This window comes from Lithobates pipiens, unplaced genomic scaffold, assembly GCF_037356315.1.
Source record: "Lithobates pipiens isolate NorthernLeopardFrog02 unplaced genomic scaffold, aLitPip1_a1.2 Scaffold_8, whole genome shotgun sequence".
Classification (NCBI taxonomy): domain Eukaryota; kingdom Metazoa; phylum Chordata; class Amphibia; order Anura; family Ranidae; genus Lithobates; species Lithobates pipiens.
The window spans coordinates 595,516,591-595,539,332 of record NW_027507903.1 but is presented as its reverse complement, the minus strand read 5'-3'; the positions used below and the strand labels follow the sequence as shown (position 1 = coordinate 595,539,332).

Sequence of the window (22,742 nt, the reverse complement as noted above, 5' to 3'; positions counted from 1 at the left end):
TATGTTTATTTGAATATTATTATGTAAATCCTTTGTGATTACACTATATAGTATTATTAATTATTGCTATATTTTTAATACCTTGGACCATTGATTTGGTACTGTGACATTACATTAAATGAAACCAAATTTATAATCTAAGAAATTACTCTCGGTAAAAAATTAGACATCTATCCTTTGACATGTCTCATTCAAAGTCCCACCCAATTTCTATTTTGATTGCATAGAAATCAGAGATGGAGGCATGTCATTGTTCATACCTAGGCTGGTAGAGGTCACAACCCCTTTTTCAACCACAATACATAACCCAATTTAACCCAAAAAATGATGTTACGCTGAGTAAATAGATAACAAACATGTCACGCTTTAAAATTGCGCACGCCTACGCAGTGGCAACAAATGGCGTCAATTTTACTATCCACAGGTGGAATTTTTAAAAGCATTTACAGGTTATCACTTTAGATTTACAAAGGAGGTCTAGTGCTAGAATTACTGCTCATGATCTGACGTTTGCAGTGATACCTCACATATGTGGGATGATTGCTGTTTGCATGCGCGTGGGACCTGTGTTCACTACGCAGCAGGGCAGCCAGAAGTTAGTGAAGATTACTGAAGTAGCGGTTCCTACTATAGTGATTTCCAGCTTCCATAGGGACCCCACAATTATAGTATTTACATAGCGACATTGATCCAAGCTGGACCATTGTAATTATGTAAAAATTGCCATACAGTAGTACCTTGGATTACGAGCATAATTCGTTCCAGAAGAATGCTTGTAATCCAAACCACTCATATATCAAAGCGAGTTTCCCCACAGGAAATAATGGAAACTTAGATCATCTGTTCCAGTGGCACTGCTAGTGTATGCAGTACCGCATGTAACCAGAGGTGGGGGGGCATTGGAGACATTTGGAAACACTCTGAGCCACTCGTATGCAATCAGAGCCGCTAGAGATTAGAGTGTTTCTGAGTGTTTCCGAATGTAGTACTGCACACCCCAGAGGCTTGAATCCTGCTTGTTTTACAAGACAACGATTGCTAACCGAGTCCGGATTTAAACAAAAATAATAATAGCTCGTATTGTGAAATGCTTACAAACTGCGTTACTCGCAATCCGATGTATTACTGTACCTGGAATTCATCTTTAACATCTCATATTATTATATTCTAGACTGTACCAGATTGTTTTTACCAGTTCCAGTCTGGTCCAAATGCTGACATTCTTCTCCTATGTGTAAAAATCTGCATTTTTTTAATAGAAAACTACTTACAGTAGGTGCCGCCGATATTGTGTTTGCAGCGCGACAGTATTGCGCTGGTTTCCTGGCGACAGGCTCCTCTAACCAGCACGATATGACATTTTCCTATAGCAGCCAGAGCGAGGCAATAATGTCGCCTCACTCATGAAGCCTGCATGCCTTCTCTGGGGCATACCAGGCCCTTAGGTCCGGTAGGGATTTTAAGGGGAATCCCCTTCACTGAAAAAAACGGCGTGGGGTCCCCCCAAAATCCATACCAGACCCCTATCCGAGCACGCAGCCCGGCCGGCCAGGAAAGGGGGTGGGGACGAGCGAGCCCTCAACATGGGGGGTGCCTTGGGGATGGGGTGGCCGCGCGGCCCCGCCACCCCAAAGCACCTTGTCCCCATGTTGTTGAGGACAAGGGCCTCTTCCCGACAACCCTGGCCGTTGGTTGTCGGGGTCTGCGGGCGGGGGGCTTATCAGAATCCGGGAGCCCCCTTTAATAAGGGGGTCTCCGGATCCTGACCCCCCACCCTATGTGAATGAGTATGGGGTACAATGTACCCCTACCCATTCACCTGTGAACAAAAGTAAAGAAAACAACAACCCACACGGGTTAAAATAGTTTATTGCACAGCTTCGGGGGTCTTCCGTCTTCGGGGGTCTTCCGTCTTCGGGGGTCTTCTCGCCGGACTCCTCCGCTATCTTCTGCTAGCTCTTTTACTAGCGGAGGAGCCCGGCATTCTTCTTCGCTGCCGCCTCCCTCTTCTTCCGACTTCGGGGGTCTTGTCCCCCTCTTTGGTTCTTCTTGCTGGGCCACCGCTTCTTCTTCCAGCTCTTTTACTAGCGGCGGCCCAGTCTTCTGTCGCTGCTGCCGCTGCCTTCCGTTCTTCTTCTTTTTCTTCTGGAGATGTTGACTCGACGCTCTCTCCGGCCGCAATGCCAGGGGCGCGGTGCTCGGTGACTTATATAGGGACAAGGGGCGGGGTCATCGGTTGATGTCACATGGTGACCCCGCCCCCTTAAGATGTCTCAGTCCTGGAGGATGTCCCGGAGGACATCGTCGAGTCAACATCTCCAGAAGAAGAAGAAGCAGAAGAAGAAGAACGAAAGGCGGCGGCGCCAGTGACAGAAGACCGGGCCACCGCTAGTAAAAGAACTGGAAGAAGAAGTGGTGGCCCGGCAAGAAGAACCAAAGAGGGGGACAAGACCCCCGAAGTCGGAAGAAGAGGGCGGCGGCAAAGAAGAATGCCGGGCTCCTCCGCTAGTAAAAGAGGTAGCAGAAGATAGAGGAGGAGTCCGGCGAGAAGACCCCCGAAGACGGAAGTCCCCCGGAGCTGTGCAATAAACTATTTTAACCCTTGTGTGTTGTTTTTTTTTACTTTTGTTCACAGGTGAATGGGTAGGGGTACATTGTACCCCATACTCATTCACATAGGGTGTGGGGCCGGGATCCGGGGGCCCCCTTATTAAAGGGGGCTCCCAGATTCCGATAAGCCCCCCGCCCGCAGACCCCGACAACCAACGGCCAGGGTTGTCGGGAAGAGAACCTTGTCCTCATCAACATGGGGACAAGGTGCTTTGGGGTGGGGGGTGCGGCCCCCCCTTCCCCAAGGCACCACCCATGTTGAGGGCACGCGCCGGGTACGGCTCAGGAGGGGGGGGGCGCTCGCTCATCCCCACCCCCTTTCCTGGCCGGCCGGGCTGCGTGCTCGGATAGGGGTCTGGTATGGATTTTGGGGGGACCCCACGCCGATTTTTTTCAGCGAAGGGGATTCCCCTTAAATTCCCTACCGGACATAAGGGCCTGGTATGCCTCCCAAGGGGGAACCCACGCCGTTTTTTTTTATATTTTACGTGGAGTTCTCCCTTAGGATTCATACCAAACACAGTGTCTGGTATTGGCGGGAATCCAATTCGGATCCCCGCACCAGTGTCAACCCGGCCAGCGATGCTTGTCACTTATTGGGAAAGGAAAATAAACATTTTTCCTTTCCCGATGCGAGCCAGCTCGGTGCTGGCTCCTGCGACGGAGCTCGTAGGGTGTAGAAGCGGCGAGATTGACACAATATCGGCGGCACCTACTGTAGAACTCCCAAAAATGTTATATATTTTTTAAATCAGATGTCCTAGAGAATAAAATGGTGGGTGTTGCATATTTTTATATCACACGACATTTGCACAATGTTTTTTCAAGCGCAAAATTTTTGGAAAAAATACACAAATTTTAATGCACAAAAACACCATGTAATTCCAAATTGTTTGGTAAAATATAAAAGATGATGTTACACTAAGTAAATAGATACCTAACATGTCATGCTTTAATATCGCATACACCTTGTGAAAATGCCAAACTATGGTACCTACAAATCTTCATAGGTGAGCATTAAAAGCAGTGGTAGCTGCTGCTCCATCGGGCGGGGGTGGTGGGTGGTGGGGCAGACAGACCTGACTCCTCCCCCTCACACCGCACCCACACTGCACCCACACCCACACCTTCGTCACCAGCTCACTCACCCTGTTCTGACAGGTGGTGGTGGCTTCCTCCCTCAGCCTCTCCGTGTCCTGGGATGCATCTCCTCGGCTGCTTCATGATTGGCCGGGAGGATTCAGGTCAAGGCCCTCTGATTTCAGAGGGCTTGTGTACCCGTTGTACTTTTTTGGGTTTCACTCCTTATGTGTGTGCACATTTTTTTGACACCGGTGACGTTTTTGAGTGTGTTTTGCATGCCGCAGGCTTTCAATAAAAAATCAGTGTGATAATTGCTCTGCACTGCCTCTCCCCCAAGCCCACCATTTTTTTAAGCATTTTAGAGACTCTGGCTCCAATCACATGCTTCAACCCCCCCCTCCCCCCATTGGAATACATGATCCAGGAAGCATAGATGGGGGGCCACCACTGATTAAGAGCCTTTGCAGGTTATCAGTTTTGAGTTATGCAGGAGAACTGCTGCTAGAATTAAGTTATTTAAATTCAGCACTTAGTGAAACTATAAAAAATCCCAGCAAAGCGAAGGAAAAAAATGAAATAAAATATGCATATATATATATATATATATATATATATATATATATATATATATATATATATGAATAAACAGTTATATATACAGTGCTAATTATGTGCTCAATACTCTATGCAAAAATACCCTTATGCTGCATACACATGACCGGATTTTCTGGCAGACTAGGTCCAACGATCTTCCCAACGTTCTTTTGGCGGAGTTCAGACGGACTTTCCGAATGAAGGGGCTTGGCCACACACAAACGGGCTAAGTTCGTTCGAAAGTCCGTTCATTTTGAACGTGATGACGTAATAAAGGACTAAAAAAGGAAGTTCAATAGTCAGTAGCCAATAGCTTCGTATTTGGTCTGTCGGACCAGCATACAGACGAATGGTTTTCCCGATAGGAATTGAGTCCGTCGGACAGATTTCAAACATGTTCTATTTCTAGGTCCGTCAGATTTTTTATGTAAAAAACGATCAGATTAGCCCACACACGATTGGATTGTCCGATGGACTGATTCTGCCGGAAAGTCCAGTCGTGTGTACGTGGCATTAGTTTACACATAAAACCACATTATTATAGATGAAACATTAAACCAATATAAAAAGCCAAAAACAATGTGTAAAAAGGGCCTTATACAAGAAAAAGGGCCTTAATGACCATTTGTTGTACATCCACTGTTGTGCTTTCCACTTTAATCCTTCATTCACCGTGTGCAATTTCCACCTTAACAAAGCCACTAAGGCACTTTTTCTTGTATAAGGCATTTTTTCTGGTACTTTTTTTGGACTTTTTATATTGGTTTGATTTGTCATATATAATCATGTGGGTTTATGTATAAACTGTATTTCTGTACATTGTATTGAGCACCTAATTAGCACTCTATATATAATTGTTTATTTATATATATATTTATTTTTTTATCCTTTTTTTTTTCCACTTTGCTGAGATTTTAATAGTTAAGCGGAATGCTGTATTTCTATAACTTATATCACATTCTGATCCAGTATAGCAGCTGTATACAAAGCATGGGTTTATGAGTGTATACTGATGCTATAATAATTGGTCCATCGCTGATGTTCATGGAAGTAACTCCCATGTGTGGTGCGATTGCCGCTTGCCGTGGACCTGATATTAACATTTGCGTGTGAGTATGGGGAAATGGGGGCACTTTCATTTTTTTTTTTTTTTTACGCTGCCCATTTATTTTAGTTTTATTACTAACAGAAGGGATAAACAATATGTCTTGTGATGGCATGGGCCGTGACAGGTCCTTTTTATGGAGAGATCTGGGGTCTATTGTACCACAGATGTCTCCTCTGCTCTTCTGCCTTTCAAAGCATCCAACCAAACCAAGAGGTCTATTAGACCCAGATCTCTTCTCTGCCCTTCAAAGCATCTGATCAAACTGAGAGTCCTATTATACCCCAGATCTCGCCTCTGCCCTTCAAAGCATCTGAACAAATCAAGAGGTCTATTAGACCCCAGAGGTCTCCTCTTCTCCTTTGCCCTTCAAAGCATCTGACCAAATCGAGAGTCCTATTAGACCCCAGATCTCTCCTCTGCCCTTCAAAGCATCTAATCAAAACTGAGGCCGCGTACACACGGGCGGACTGTCTGCCCAACTTAGTCCGCCGAAACACATTTGAGCGGACAGTCCGCTCGTGTGTGGGCTTCAGCGGACTTTTTCAGCGGACAGTCTGATGAACAAAGTCTTATGGAATTTCCGTAAGATTGTCCGTTCAAACTTGGTTTGAGCGGACAGTCCGCCCGTGTGTGTGTCAGTCCGCTGTACTTTCGAAATGAGCGGACTTTTCCCGCCCGGAGAAAAGTCTGCTCATTTCGAGCGGGTATCCAGGTAGGCGGGGCCCGCGAAGGAGACGTAGCGGGCCCCGCCGCCTGGTATGGACTTAAAGGGGAACCCCAACGCCGAAAAAATCGGCGTGGGGGTCCCCCCAAGTACACAACAGACCCTTGTCCGAGCACACTACCCGGCCGGCCAGGAAAGGGGGGCGAGCGAGCGCCCCCCCTCCTGAGCCGTACCAGGCCGCGTGCCCTCAACATGGGGGGTGCCTTGGGGAAGGGGGGGCCGCGCGGCCCCCCCACCCCAAAGCACCTTGTCCCCATGTTGATGAGGACAAGGGCCTCTTCCCGACAACCCTGGCCGTTGGTTGTCGGGGTCTGCGGGCAGGGGCTTATCGGAATCCGGGAGCCCCCTTTAATAAGGGGGCCCCGGATACTGGCCCCCCACCCTATGTGAATGAGTATGGGGTACAATGTACCCCTACCCATTCACCTGTGAAAAAAAGTACAAAAAAAAACACAACACAGGGTTAAAATATTTTATTGCACAGCTCCGGGGGTCTTCCGTCTTCGGGGGTCTTCTCGCCAGACTCCTCCGCTATCTTCTTGTAGCTCTTTTGCTAGCGGAGGAGTCCGGCTTTCTTCCTCCCCGCCGCCGGCCTCTTCTCCCGACTTCAGGGGTCTTGTCCCCCTCTTCGGTTCTTCTGCCGTGCCACCGCGCCTTCTTATAGCTCTTTTAGAGGCGGTGGCCCGGTCTTCTGTCGCCGCTGTCGCTGTCGCCGCCTTCCGTTCTTCTTCTTCTTCCCCAGGAGATGTTGCCTCGACGATCTCTCCGGCCGGAATGCCAGAGCCGCGCTGTGCGGCCACTTATATAGTGACAATGGGTTGATGTCACATGGGGACTATGACATCGTAAGGGGGCGGGGTCACCATGTGACACCAACCCATGTGACATATACCATGTGACACCGCTCCATTGTCACTATATAAGTGGCCGCGCAGCGCGGCTCTGGCATTCCGGCCGGAGAGATCGTCGAGGCAACATCTCCTGGGGAAGAAGAAGAAGAACGGAAGGCGGCGGCGACAGCGACAGCGGCGACAGAAGACCGGGCCACCGCCTCTAAAAGAGCTATAAGAAGGCGCGGTGGCCCGGCAGAAGAACCGAAGAGGGGGACAAGACCCCCGAAGTCGGGAGAAGAGGCCGGCAGCGGGGAGGAAGAAAGCCGGACTCCTCCGCTAGCAAAAGAGCTACAAGAAGATAGCGGAGGAGTCCGGCGAGAAGACCCCCGAAGACGGAAGACCCCCGGAGCTGTGCAATAAAATATTTTAACCCTGTGTTGTGTTTTTTTTTGTACTTTTTTTCACAAGTGAATGGGTAGGGGTACATTGTACCCCATACTCATTCACATAGGGTGGGGGGCCGGTATCCGGGGGCCCCCTTATTAAAGGGGGCTCCCGGATTCTGATAAGCCCCCCGCCCGCAGACCCCGACAACCAACAGCCAGGGTTGTCGGGAAGAGGCCCTTGTCCTCATCAACATGGGGACAAGGTGCTTTGGGGTGGGGGGGCCGCGCGGCCCCCCCTTCCCCAAGGCACCCCCCATGTTGAGGGCACGCGGCCTGGTATGGCTCAGGAGGGGGGGCGCTCGCTCGCCCCCCTTTCCTGGCCGGCCGGGTAGCGTGCTCGGACAAGGGGCTGTTGTGGACTTCGGGGGGACCCCGACGCCGATTTTTTTTCGGCGTTGGTGTTCCCCTTTAAGTTCATACCAGGCGGCGGGGCCCGCGACTTCTCCTTCGCGGGCCCCACCTACCTGGAGACGCGCTCGAAATGAGCGGACTTTCCTCCGCGTGTGTGGGCGAGTCCGTTCATTTCAAAAGTTGAGCGGATTGTATGGCGGACTTAGTCCGCTGTATTAGTCCGCTCAAAAAGTGCCGTGTGTGGGCAAGTCCGTTCATTCAAAAGGTTGGACGGACTGTCTGTCGGATTGTCTGACGAACTTAGTTGGGCAGACAATCCTCCCGTGTGTACGCGGCCTGAGAGGTCTCTTAGACCCCCAGATCTCTCCTCTGCCCTTCAATGCATCTGATCAAACCGAGAGGTCTATTAGACCCCAGATTTCTCCTTTGCCCTTCAAAGCATCTGATTTAACCAAGACGTGCTCAATTATATTATTTTTGTTCTTTTCTTGCTTATGTTTTATATCATTCATATGTAAACTGCAGGGACGGCCCGTCCTTTAAGTGCTTATGGGTGCTGCCTCCCCTATACATGCCGTCGCCCACCCCTACCCATGCGCCTGGCCCCTTGCAGGACACCAGACACATGAATTACAGTGGGGGTGTTGTTTTGAAGCACTGATTAGAGCCAAAGGCTCTACTAGACTTCCAAATAGGGTGGACTCCATGAACAGAGAATGCGCTCACAGCCCACCCAGGTGTGTTGGAATAGCGAATAAATATTCACTATTCTAACACTGGTCCTCCTCCTCCCAGGCAATCAGAAATCGGGTCTGAGACCTGTCACCCAATTGGCTGAAAGGACAGGCGATCCTGTTGGATACCTAGGAGGAGAGGAGGAGCTGCACACTAGAAGCTGCCATTGGAGGAGAGGACACAGAGCTGCTGCACGCTACCCTTCCCCCGCTACCCACCTAGATGGGGTTAGTGCCAGACTGACAGTGAGGGGGATAAAGTGCTGGTCCCCCAAAAAAAACACCAGCCGCCACTGGTACCTTGTTAAATAAAGATGGTAAAATTGGTCAAATCGGACAATGATGTAAGTTTTCTTTCACGTTAGTTTTGGCATCTGGACCATCTCCACCAAGTATGACGGCACATTTCAAGAATACACCACCAACTTTGAAGTGAAAGAGTACGGTAAGGAAATGTATTCAATTCAGACTCCATATAAACCTGTATGGCCAACTTCTTACACACACACAGTGCCGGCAACTGGGTTTCCAAATTTTTAAACAAGAGGGCCGCTGCCATTGACGTACTCTTGCAGAGCAGTTCCATTGACTTTAATGGACGCATTTGGCACCCCCTGCCAAACGCAATATGCCAAGTTAAACTTACGGCACTGTGGCAAAATGTACAGACATGAGCAGCTGTCAGGTAACTTCTAGATATGCCATTGGGGGGGGGGGGGGGGTCAATATGAGTATCAACAGCCTGTTTTTACTGCCCCTTTCACACCTGTGTGAGGTCAACCTGACATATGGCTATGTGTATCTTAGTATCTTAGATGCTCATTGATATCTGTCCAATGTTCATTAGGTAATAAAATAATCAGCAGGACAGATTAATAGTAGAAACAATATCTCAACCAATCCAGATGGAACTGTTATTTTTGAAATATATCAAAAGAGAAGTTTTTGTTTTGTTTTTTTTTAGAATCATACTTACCCAGGTGGATGTAGCATTGCTGCAAAGCTGCATCTATGCCTCCGCGCCTCTAACACTGAGAACCGAGTTATCGAACACCACCGATCGCTCGGTTCTCACAGCTCCGTGAGCAGAGAATTGGTGACTGTCAGACAGCGGCTCTCTGCTCTGCCCCCCCTCATGCTGACTGGATTGTTAGGCTGTGGAGGGGGTGGAAGCGGCCAGCTCAGGGTCTCAGCAGCTCCAGGGATAGTGTTCCATTAGCTGCTTCCCCGAGCACAGCTCCTGTGGAATGACAGAGCTGTTGTTCCGTCAGATTAGGCAACCTGTCAGATTGGGTAACAGAAGTCACATTTGAGTCACAGCCATCTTGGTACACCCTGCACTCGAAATACGTCACTTCTGTTACCAAATCTGACATGCCGCTGATTTGGACAAAACACTGGTTCAGGAAGTGACATCATACACGTCACTTCCTGGCCTTTCCTCAGGAGGGAGGCTCAGACGGATGTTCGTGGAGCTCCTGCCATCCTTTCCCGGACCCCTCGCATATGACCGCACCAGGAACACAGGTGGGATTGTGGAAGATTGAGCCTGGTAAACATGGCAGGGATGAGGGGGGTCATGTGGGGCGGTGCAGCACATTGTGTTAGTGATCAGCGGCTGAACAGTCACTTGTATCACTTCCACATTGAAAGCAGAGAGTCGGGTTTACAGTAGACTATAGAAGCTGGGAGTGTGTTAAAAAATACACCCTGGTTCCCTAAGACAGGTCCTCCCCCCGATGGACGATAAGGTGATGGGGATTTCCTGGGTCAATTCTGGCTCTGTCCACAATGCCACCCCCCCCCCCCCCTCCAATGGCTGCACACAGCCTGGCAACAGCTTCCCAGTGCCCAGGGAGGGAGGGGGGCAGAAAGCTGACACTGGCATCACTCAGATCCCAGGGACGGAGTAGGAGAGGAATTAAATCTCCCCCCTCCTCCTCAGTGTGTCAGTGTGTAATCACGGCTGTAGAGTGCAGAGGAGACAAACATAGGCCAGTCTACGACATCCCTGCTCTGCACTACAATCTGCCACCACAGGTGGGCACAGGCGGCACACTCCTCACTGGGGACCACAGACACCGCACAGAGGATAGCCTGGAACCAGTGACTTTGGCTGCACCCTAGGCGGGAAGTGCGCCATAGACAACTTGGAAAGAAGAAAGAAATGGCTGCACATCCAGAACTTCCAATTGCCTTTTATTTTGTTTCACAAAGATAACATCAAAGACACCAAACAGTGGTCACGTAGACATGTTGCACATCTTGTGCTAAATCATTGAGCTTAATCGGTAATGATTAAGCACAAGATGTATGTGTGAAATGCGTCTACACAGTTTGGTGTCTTTGGTGTTATCTTAGTGAAACAAAATAAAAGGCAATCAGAAGTTCTGGATTGTGCAGCCATTTCTTTCTTCTTTCCGAATTTCCCACGGAGGTGGGTCAGGACTGCAAGATACTCCAATATCTTTATACACCTGGGGCAGCGGTTCTTTTTCTTGTCGCCACAGACAACTGCCTTGTTTGCCTAGTGGTAGTGCCACAGACCCTCCAGAGGATGTTTTTCCAGTCATTTGAAGTAAAATTACTAACACAGACTGAGGAAACATGATATAAACAAGGAAGGTCTAGCTATGAGTGAACTAACACTAAACAGGAGGGGAGGATGGATGGAGATATCAAATCACATACGTAAAAACAAGTTGTAGTGGCTCTAAACCACCACTAGATGTCAACACAATAAAAACATAATACAGTTCAATACAATACAGAAAAAAATGTCTATTGTACAAGAGCCTGTTCACACCATTTGCCATGCAGGTAAAAAACACGTGCTGTGGTGTGAACTGGCCTTAAGTGGGATGGAACAGTTACATTCAATTGCCTATTTTTAAAACATGCCTATTTACAATGATCTTACCTTTCCTATTTCCAGTGTTACCATCTTTTGAAGTCAAGATAAAACCAGATCTGAGTTTTATGTACGCTAACGATGAGATATTTCCTGTGGCAATTGAAGCTGTGTGAGTACCTGTCTACACAAGTCGGTGATATGTGTACAGTAGGTGTAGGTATATTCTAGATCCCAAAAGACACCAATTCCATTGCATAGCTCCCAACTGTCCCTGATTTGGAGGGACTGTCCCTGATTTGGAGCACTATCCCTCTGTCCCGCTTTCCCCTTCATTTGTCCCTCAATTTGGTCTAATCTATATAGTATAATTCTAATTCTATACAATTCTATTTGTAACTGCTGGCTTTTAATATTATTTTTTTTTACAGTGAAATCCCTCTTTAAATCCTCTCAGTCCCTCCAATATAAAATATATATGCTCCTTTCATTATCCAGGACCATCTCTTGTGCAAACCCCCCCCCCCCCCCCCCCCCCAAAAACGATATAATATAATATAAACAAATATTTGCCTTATTTTATTTTTATTTTTTTTTACAAAAAGAAAAACAGTGGGGAGAAAAAAGGAAAAAAAAAATTGTAAAGTTAAAATATACCAATAATCATCAAATGCAAAAAACAAAACAAAAACACAAATACAAGAAATCCTCCCAGTACCCATTTATATATTTATATATATATATATATATATATATATATATATATATATATATATATATATATATATATATAAAATTAAGTATATACAGTATGCAGCGGGTAAAATATGTATTGAACACGTCACCATTTTTCTAGGTAATTATATTTCTAAAGGTGCTATCGACATGAAATTTGCACCACACGTCGGTAACAACCCATGCAATCCATACATACAAAGAAACCAAAACAAATAAGTTCATAAATTAAGATATGTGTAATAAAATTGAATGACACAGGGAAAAAATATTGAACACATGAAGAAAGGGAGGTTTAAAAATGTATGGAAAATAGGGATGAGCTTCGAGTTCGAGTCGGACTCATGTTCGACTCGAACACTGCCTGTTCACCGAGCAGCAAACAATTTGGGGTGTTCGCAGCAAATTCGAAAAGACGCGGAAAACCCTGTAAAAGTCTATGGAAGAAATTGAAAGTGTTAATTTTAAAGGCTTATATGCAAGTTATTGTCATAAAAAGTGTTTAGGGACCCGGGTCCTTCCCCAGGGGACATGTATCAATGCAAAAAAAAGTTTTAAAAATGGCAATTTTTTTGGGAGCAGTGATTTTATTAATGCTTAAAGTGAAACAATAAATGTGTAATATTCCTTTAAATTTCTTACCTGGGGAGTGTGTATAGTATGCCTGTGAAGGGACGCATGTTTCCCGTGCTTAGAACTGTCCCTGCACAAGTGTAATTTCTGCAGGAAAAAAAAGTCATTTAAAAGCACTTGCGGCTATAATGAATTATCGGCTCCCCGTAATGCAGAGAACAGTTATTGATAAAAAAAAAAGTGGGGTTCCCCCAAATGCAATTACCAGGCCCTTCAGGTCTGGTATGGATTTTAAGGGGAACTCCATGCCAAATAAAAAAAATGGCGTGGAGTTCCCCCCAAAAATCCATACCAGACCCTTTATCCGAGCACACAACCTGGCAGGCCACAGAAAAAGAGGGGGGACGAGAGAGCGCCCCCCCTCCTGTACCGTACCAGGCCACATGCCCTCATCATTGGGCGGATGCTTTGGGGTCCCCCCAAAGCACCTTGTCTCCATGTTGATGAGGACCTCATCCCCACAACCCTGGCCGGTGGTTGTGGGGGTCTGCGGGTGGGGGGCTTATCAGAACAAGGGGACCCCCAGATCCCAGCCCCCCTATTTGAAATGGTAAGGGGGTACCCTACCATTTCACAAAAAAGTGGAAAAAAATGTTAAACACACACACCGTGGGGAAAAGTCCTTTATTAAAAAAATAAAAAAAACCTGACTTGAATCCAATAGAAAATCTATGGAAAGAACTAAAGATCAGCATTGATAGAAGAGGCCCATGGAACCTGTAAGAGTTGAAGACTGTTTGTGTGGAAGAATAGGCCAAAATCACACCTGAGCAATGTATGCGACTAGTTTCTCCATACAGGAGACATCTGGAAGCTTTCATTACCAACAAAAGATTAAACAAATTTCGGTTAGCATGTTCAATACTTTTTCCTTGTGTCATTTCATTTTATTACACATAACCTAATTTCTGAACTTCTTTGTTTTGGTTTCTTTGTATGTATGGATTGCATGGGTTGTTACCAACATGTGGTGAAAATTTCATGCCAATAGCGCCTTTAGAAATATATTTAGCTAAAAAAAAAAAATGGTGACATATTCAATACTTATTTTACCCTCTGTATATACAGTATACTTTGGACCTTTTCTTGTGCCAAAAAATAGACCCTCAAATGCTTCAATATTTAAAATTGTATTTACAGAAAGAAAAATAATTATTTTTTAACATTAACACAAATCTTTTTTTATATTCAGCTATACATATGGAAAAACTGTTTCTGGCAATGCCTTTGTCTTATTTTCACTGAAGAAAGGCAATGAAAGGAAAACTGTGGCAGATTCCCTGAGGAGGATTGTGGTAATGACATAAAAAATAACTATACATACTTTTGTACATCTTATAGCTTATGGATTATTCTGTTTTTAGTTTCAGTAAGGCAGGTGATTTTAACTTTTGAAAGTCTTCAATTTCAATATACAGAGCAGTGTAGATGGCATCTTGATAGTTTAGACCTTATAGGTCCAAGATTGGTTGCCACCTCCTCAGCAAAAAATAAATAAATCACCTTTACTTCCCATTTTTGACATCTTCATCCTTAAAATTAGCTCAGTCCGTTTTTTATGTGAAAGAACAGGCCCGGAGCAGAAGGGAATCTAGGTGCAGGACCCACGTGACTGGGGGTGCTGGGCAGTCTGCTTAGGGGAGTAGGAACATTTATTTTACAAAGGGGGGCTTCCATTGGTGCAAAGGAGGGGTTAGGGTGCAGCTTGTTGGCTGGGTTGGTCTCGGGGGTGGAGGCAATAGTTCTCAGTAGGGGGTCAGCAGAAGAGAGGAGGAAGTGTTTCTTTCCCGCCCTCCCTCCCTTTTTGTTTAGGCTGTATGGATGGTTTTACTGTGTTCCATCCGTGTGTATGTCAGCATGGGTGGCTTTGGGTTTTTGTAAGGGGTGCAAAGTGGGGGGAGGGGTACATCAGGTTTTTCAGGTTGTCGTAGCAGTTGGCAGGGGTCTCGGGTTCTTGAAGGTTGGAATGTTGGAAGGAATACAGTATGTGGTGTGGAACGGGTTGGGCCTATCTCAGTATGGGTACCTTCCCCATCATGGAAATAATGGGCTATCGGTCATTGGGCTGCATCAGGCAAGAAAATGGTAAAAGTTTGTCCCTGAGCTGGTAAAATTGCAGCTAGGGGCCAGGGTGCCTAGGTGGTGGTGGTACAGCCAATGCGATAGAACCTGAGACATAGTCAGTAAGTTTAAGTTGGTTAAAAAATAGATGGGTTACAAGATGGAATTTATTTTATGTAAAATTGTTATGGTTGTTAATAAAGGGGCCGCTACGACCATTTAAAATCCAGAATGTGTTGCTTTCCAAGGTATTTCTGGGCCAGCAAGAGGGCTTGTAGTAGGAGGTTGGCAGATGACACATCAGCCATACACCAGTCATGAGAGAAACCGTATATTTTAAAAAAAACTAAAAACTTCTGTGCTATCTTCTCCCTTACTGTTAACATGGATTTCCGCTAAACGTTATTTAGATAGATGATGGAAAGGGCAGAGCTACCTTGCAGAGAGCGGACCTTCTGAAGATCATCGATAAACCAGAAGACATTTTACAGTACAGACTGCACGTGTCAGCCACCGTCATCACTGAAGCAGGTTAGACAAATGAACGCTAAAGCTTATCTAAACCAAAAAACTACAGTATTATGTAGCTCATCCTTATTCGTTAGTTAAAAGATATTTGAAATCAAGGCCAAAATCGTAATATATGAGGGCTATACAAAAGTAATGCAAAAAAGGGCATAACTGTTTGTTCAAATTTTACATGTTGGTAGAGTAGCTCTTCCTCTACCAAAAAGCAATGCGCTGTCATTGAATTCTTGAATGAAAGATGGGAGCAGGCTGTCCGACATACATAGAAGTAGAGATGGCGTTGCGGTTTGCCCCGCGGTCGGTTCACGGCGAACTTTGCACGTATTCGCCAAACCGGAGGACATATGGCGCTGTTCGTGGCTGCCATATTGTTTTACATTGTGAAGAACTTTGACCCATGACACATCCATCATGTGGTACAGGACAGCCAATTGAGACATTTCAGCACATGGACCGACCCCCTACCTTATAAATAGACCTGATCTGGCTGCCATTTTACATTCTGTCTTTTGTCAGTGTAGGGAGAGGTTGCTGTGTGGAGCAGGGACAGTCTGTAATCACTAGCTATTTGGTCCACAAAAGTCCTTTTAAGGACTGGTATAGGTGTACTATTGTTTGGTGTGCAGTATATAGGAGTATAATACACTTATAATATACTTTCAAATATAGAAAGCATATTATAGTGCATTTCTACTGTGCAGCATTGTGACTGTCGAGCGGTTCTGCAGCTCTTTTGTCAGTGTAGGGAGAGGTTGCTGTGTGTCGCAGGGACAGACTGTAGCTACACAAATCACTAACTAATATAGGACCACAAAAGTCCTTTTAAGGACTGGTATAGGTGTACTATTTGGTGTGCAGTATATAGGGGTGTAATACACCTATAAAATACTTTCAAATATAGAAAGCATAGTATAGTGCATTTCTACTGTTCATCATTGTGACTGCTGAGCGGTTCTGCAGCTCTTTTGTCAGTGTAGGGAGAGGTTGCTTGTGTGTTGCAGGGACAGACTGTAGCGGCACAAATCGCTAACAAATATAGGTCCTCAAAAGTCCTTTGAAGGGCTGGTATAGGTGTACTATTAGGTGTGCATTATATAGGGGTGTAATACACGTATAAAATACTTCCAAATATAGAAAGCATATTATAGTGCATTTCTATTGTGCAGCATTGTGACTGCTGAGTGGTTCTGCAGCAATACTACAAAGAGTAACAAACGCAATTAGAAAAAAGTATTATAACTGGTGTGATAGACCAGTGGCCCCCCAAAATGACAAATTGAAGCAGGGTGTTATATACCTTCTTCCACATATACTGCACTTCTCTAGAGACTTTTGTCACAGGGTCATTTAAAAAATGACAGGCAGAGGAAGAGGCAGGCCCTTCCACAGGGGTGGTAGGGGTAGGACAGGAGCACCAGGCTTCAGCCAAAGTGGGAAGTTGCAGAAGGTACGTTCGCTTAGGTCAAAGGACGCACCAGACTTGGTTGAGTGGCTCACTCAGCCTTACTCTTCTGCACCCTCCTCATCCTCTCTATCTGCACCCTCTTCAGTCTCTGCTTGTACACCCCCCAAAGACACTACCACCAACACCACCACCCCCATATGCTTGAGTGACAGGAATTATTTTCCGATCCATCACAAGACATTTCCGATGCGCAGCCATTCTTGACATTGGATCAGGAAGAGGAGGTAGTAACAACCGCCACTCAGCAGTCTGACGACAGTACACAGATCAGCCCAAGGAGGTTGTTCCCAACTGTTGCTGCCTACTCTGAGATCTCTAATTATAGTGGCGGGGAAGGTGATGTTGATGATGAGGTGTCTAGGGATGTCACATGGGTGCCCACAAGAGAGGAAGAGGAGGTGAGTTCAGAGGGAGAGATGGACCAGCAGATAGGGAGGAGAAGCAGGCAGAATTTACATTGCACAGGATGGACAAAGCAGACTGCTAATGTATCAGGAGTGAGCCATCAACCATGTACAGTCACATCTGGCGCTCTCAGGACAACGGCACATGGCTCCACAGTGTGGGATTTTTTTAACATGTCCGCTGCTGATAATAGTGTTGCTATCTGCAGCCTTTGCAGTCAACGCATAAGTCACGGTAAGCCCAACACTCACCTAGGGACGACCGCCTTAAGAAGGCACATGAGCTGCCATCACCGAGCCCAGTGGGAGCAACTCCATCAGAACCCACAAAGCTACACTCCAGGCTCTCACCGTCCAGCCTCTTCTACTTCTCGTTCTCCTCTCTCCTCACAATTGTCCTCCACTCCACCTTCCATCATGCTGTCCTCACATTTTTCTGGAAAAAGGCAGGCTTCCATGGGCCAAATGTTTGAGCGTAAAAAAATGACGACGGATAACCCTCTTGCCCAATGGTTGACCACTGGCTTGTCAGAACTGATAGCCCGCCAACTACTGTCATATAAACTGAACTCGGAGGCCTTTTCGAAAATTTGTGGCCATTGGAACACCACAATGGAAGGTCCCGGGAAGGAAGTATTTCTCAAAGAAGGGCATCCCAGAGCTATATGGCCATGTTCAGCGGTAAGTGAATGCATCTCTGGCACACAGTGTCGGTGTCAAGATACATCTGACCGCAGACACGTGGTCTAGCAAACACGGGCAGGGAAGGTATATAACTTTTACTGCCCACAGGGTGAACCTTCTGACAGCCATCAAGCATGTAACCCGTGGCACCCGTGTAGATTTGGTTTTACCGCCACAGATTGCATGCAGGCCTGCCTCTTCTTCTCCTCCTCTTACTCAATCCTCCCTCTCCTCCTCAGCTGACTCCTCCTTTTCCGCTGCTACTGTCTCTTGCGCTGTGCTGCCCAAGATCCCCACAACCTATTCGACATGCCAGATGAGACGTTGCCATGCTGTGGCGCTGCACTCCTTTCAGCTTTGCGTTCACAGGCAGATCAGTGGCTAACACCGCTAAATTTGACAGTTGGTAAAGTGGTGTGCAACAACGGTGCCAATCTGCTGAACGCGTTGAAACAGGGCAAAATTACACACGTGCCATGCATGGCACACGTCTTAAACTTGGTCGTGCGGCGATTCGTTGTCAAATACCCTGGGGTCCAGGACGTCTTGCGGCAGGCAAGGAAAATCTCGGCCCATTTCAGAAGATCTTACACTGCCATGGCTTGCCTTGCTGACATTCAGCGGCGAGACAATCTGCCGGTCAGACATCTTATTTGTGACTGCCTGACGCAATGGAACTCAACCTTGTACATGCTTGATAGGCTGCTCCAGCAGAAATGTGCAGTTAACGACTACCTGTACGAACTCCATGGCAGAACAGGTTCTGGGGAGCTTGTTTTTTTTTCACCGCGCCAGTGGCTGCTCATACACGATGCATACAGACTTCTACGGCCATTTGATGAGATCACCAAACTGTCAGTCGCAGCCATGGCAACATCAGTGACATCGTATCCTACGCCTTCTTTATGGAGCGTGCATTGCATCGTGTCATTGATGAAGCCGTCGAGGAGCAGGTGCAGGAAGATGAGGAAGTCGCAATGCTGGATAAATTCCCAGGGGGGCTACTCTATCTGAGACAAGTCAACAACAGGAGTCTGAAGAGGAGTCAGAGGAGGATGGTGCCGGGGCGGATGAGGAGGAGCAAGAAGAGCATGCTTTAAACCTTTCTGGGATCCCTGTTGTTGTCCGTGGATGGGGGGAGGAGAACGAGGACAACATTATCCTGGATGATGAGCAGGAGCCAGGCCACCTCTCCGCTTCCAGTTTAGTGCAAATGGGGGCCTTCATGCTCCAGTGTTTTAAGAGGGACCCCCGTATAAAAAGCATAAAGGGCAAGGACCAGTACTGGGTGGCAACCAGTACAAACAAAAAATGCCGCAAGTGTTCCCACCATCACAGAGGGCTGTCAGAATTGAGCACTTCCAGGCCTTGCTTAGAGAAATGTTGCATTCTGCTTTTGCGTGCGCTGGCAGAGGAATTCCCACTGCAAGAGAAACAGTTGCGGGTACCAATCCAACAGCACCTGCAAGAAGAGGGCGGTTTGAAGATGTGTTGGTCACTTCTGATATGAGATCATTCTTTCAGCCAACCCATCGACAGGTGTCATCTGGATCCAGCATCAGTGAACGCCTAGACTGACAGGTGTCTGACTACATCGGGTTATTGGCCATTGGGGACGCTCTGAGAAGTGATGAACCCCTGGACTACTGGGTGGGCAGGCTTGACTTCTGGCCATAGCTTGCACAATTTGCAATGGAACTGTTGGCTTGCCCCCCATTCAGTGTCCTGTCCGAAAGGACGTTCAGTGCAGCAGGGGGAATCGTGACCGATAAGCACACTCTCCTAGCTCATGACAGTATTGACTACCTCACATTTATAAAAATGAATGAGGCATGGATCTTGGAGGAATTCAACACATGTGACCAGTAGACCATGTATATGAATAACTTTATAAACAATGTATATAATCTAGCACACTGACCTTTTTTCTACCTTTGGCTCACTTGTAGAAATAAAGCACACCGTACTATATGCCCGTACCCTCCTGTTTTGAAGAGGTTGAGCGGTGTCATATTTTTGGGTCCCACAATGAGTTGCTTCCTTCCACTGGTTCTCCCCTCTAGAGTTTAGAGGCAAGTCTTTACCTTTCCCAAAGAATGCCAATGTCCACACCACGCTTCAACTCCAACACGAGTTTATTTTCCTTTTATGCTTCAGTAACCGGAGAGTTGAAAAGCGAAAGGGGTTAGCAGATAGAACTGGCTGAGGCACACTCTTGGCTTCATCACCACTCGGTCCTGAGTGGGTACAGCTCACCTGGATAGTCACCCAATGGCACTAGTAGCCAGCATGTAGCTCAAACAGTGACTTAGTCCCCTCCAGGGACAAAGTCAAGGAGATCCCTCCTTAGGTAGCAGGCTAGCAGCACTCCGCAAAGGCAGTCTGTGGAGCAAGGAATCCTTCCCTCCGACAGTTCACCATGCCTCTCCCGAGACAGCAATCTTTATCACTCGCCTCCTGTTATGAGACTGATCTTCCCCTGGCTTCTTCTTAGTCAGAGCGGTCGCCATAACCTGGGCTCCCTGGGTTTCCTTTCTGGCTTTGCAGACCCAGTTAAAGGTACCTACCTGGAACTCTGTAGCCTCGGGCTGAAGGTGCCTGAGTCCCCACAGTCAATGCTCATATCCCCCCCTTCGAGGGGATACACTCCTCCGGGTACAGGTCCCCGGGTATTCGCGTCCAGAACAATGGAATTTTCCCCTTTTTTACCCTCTTCCGGCATGCACAGCGGGTATACCATGCCCACTGCACGGCTGCCAAGAGAGGACACCCAATAGCCACTCCATCACCTGTGGTTCAACCCCAGATACAAGTGTCAGCACCACCTATACACCTAAGGGGAACTGCACGCCAGGTGAAACAGCAGCAAGGCAGAGTCCAAACAATTAGAAGACCCGAGCCAACTATAGCTCAGGTCACCCCTAAATTTGGGATACCCATTACAATAACTTACAAAAAAAAAATTATGGCAACTTTTCCAATAGCAGGATCATCTCCTGCATCCCCTTCATAGCCTGGCCTGGGCTTGCCTCTCCTCCATGACCTTCATGCGCTCCTGAATTGACAAAATTTCACAGATAAAAAAAGAATGCTTGTCATTGTCGATCGCAGATTCGTTTAATACTTCTGGTATGTCAGTGTCCATGTTGTGGGACTAAGTATTTTGTGGCTGCAAATATGACCTGGAGGTTTTTAATGTTTGCCTGCCATTAAAATGAATTGGACCCGCCGTGAACCTGCGGTTCGCGGACGTTTGTGCCGTCCCGTTAGATGTTCGTCCATCACTACACAGAAGGCTATAGAATGTTTACGGAGATGACACCATTGACAATATTCACTAATGACAAGACATCTCTGAAAACATTCTGTAGCCTTCTCTGGATGTTGGACAGCCTCTTTCATAAGGAACCCAATGACAGCACATTGCTTCTGCTTGGAATCTACTATTGGAATCTATTTAACTTTTTTTTTAACAATGAAAAAGAAGTAGAGTTACTGTAGCAGGAATCTCCAAACTACGGCCCTCCAGCTGTTGCTGAACTACATGTCCCAGGCATTGTTAAACTCTGACAATCACAGACATGGTTAGGCATGATGGGAATTGTAGTTCCTAAACAACTGGAGGGCCATAGTTTGGAGACCCCTGCTGTAGAGGAATAGTTACTCTACCAACATGTGAAATGCGAACAACGTATGTAATTTAATAAGAAAATATGCCCACTTTTTCATCAAATTCCACACAGCCCTCGTATATTGCAGCTTACCAGTACTTGGTTATGGTAGCTGTATTTGTTTTATTTTAAGCTGTTTTTCCTTTTTTACCTGGTACTCTTGTAGAGCAAATGTTTTATAAATAGACCCCACAGTTTCAACTAAGCATTTGATTGAACATTTAAATGTTTTATTGACAAAATTATTAAACTGGCTTAGATAAAATAGCCAGTTCTTTGTTTGACATTGTTGACATTTCCTCTGTTATCCCACAATATATGATGCTAATTGCACATACAGTAAATTCTATTTTTTTAGTGTTGTCAGATGATGGGGAGGAAAATTGTCGTATTCTCAGCCTTGCCTTGCCTGGTGTAGCTATACCATTTGCTAGTGTTGTTGTACTAAGGCTATCCAGAGGTAAATAAAGTGAAATATATAGCAGCCAGACAATTGGGTTTAAGGGAGGATGACATAAGACAGTTGGCCTAGAGTGACAGTACATAAATGCCTACTGTCCCAATTTTGCCAGGATAGCCCAGCATCTTACACCTCAGTCCCGATGAAGTAGTGCCACCATTATTATATCATTATAGTTATAGAGCATCCAGGAATTCATTATGTTGATCAGAGATGGAGTGTGGGTGAACCCTTCTGTCAAATAAGGTGTGGGGGGGTCTAGACTATTGGTTAGGTCTGCTCAAGTGCAGCTCAACTTATTCTAAATGTTCCCCAATGGTCCAATATGGAGACATGTTGGACGATGGGAGTGGACCTGGCAAGTGAGTGCACAGCCCTGGCAACTGGCAGAAGGAAATGCTGCATTGCATTGTGGGATACTGTATATAAGGGCAGAGTACATGTGCTCGGAGTTAGTTGAGTCGGGGGAACAGAGCCTAGGAGGGAGATAGGCAGCTGCCCTCTCCTCCACGGAGACTCGTGTGGCCCTGGGTGGTCGACCCAGGGGCCTAGAGTGCCAGAGAGGAGCTGAACTCCAAGGTCCTGCAAAGCTGACTAGAAGAGGAGACACCAGGAAGGATCTGCTTCTGCCTACTGAGAGTAAGACCTGTGTCTTTGGGGCCTGTTTAGTGAGGGCCGCCCCACTTCAACTAGAAGAGTCAGTGGAGGGGTGTCAGTAAAGGGAATGCTAGAGAGTGTCCTGAAGATAAAGTAGTGCATCAAGGCTT

The 22,742-nt window shown here is 46.6% G+C and overlaps 1 protein-coding gene across 1 annotated transcript in view; it reads left to right on the top strand.

The window, feature by feature from the left end:
* LOC143961250 (complement C3-like) overlaps positions 1 to 22,742 on the top strand; it is a 351,241-nt gene that overhangs the window by 56,399 nt on the left and 272,100 nt on the right. The window contains exons 6-9 of the mRNA XM_077470486.1: positions 8,849 to 8,928; positions 11,419 to 11,506; positions 13,895 to 13,997; positions 15,174 to 15,294. Coding sequence (XP_077326612.1) covers positions 8,849 to 8,928; positions 11,419 to 11,506; positions 13,895 to 13,997; positions 15,174 to 15,294 — 392 coding nt within the window. The remainder of the gene's footprint in view (positions 1 to 8,848; positions 8,929 to 11,418; positions 11,507 to 13,894; positions 13,998 to 15,173; positions 15,295 to 22,742) is intronic.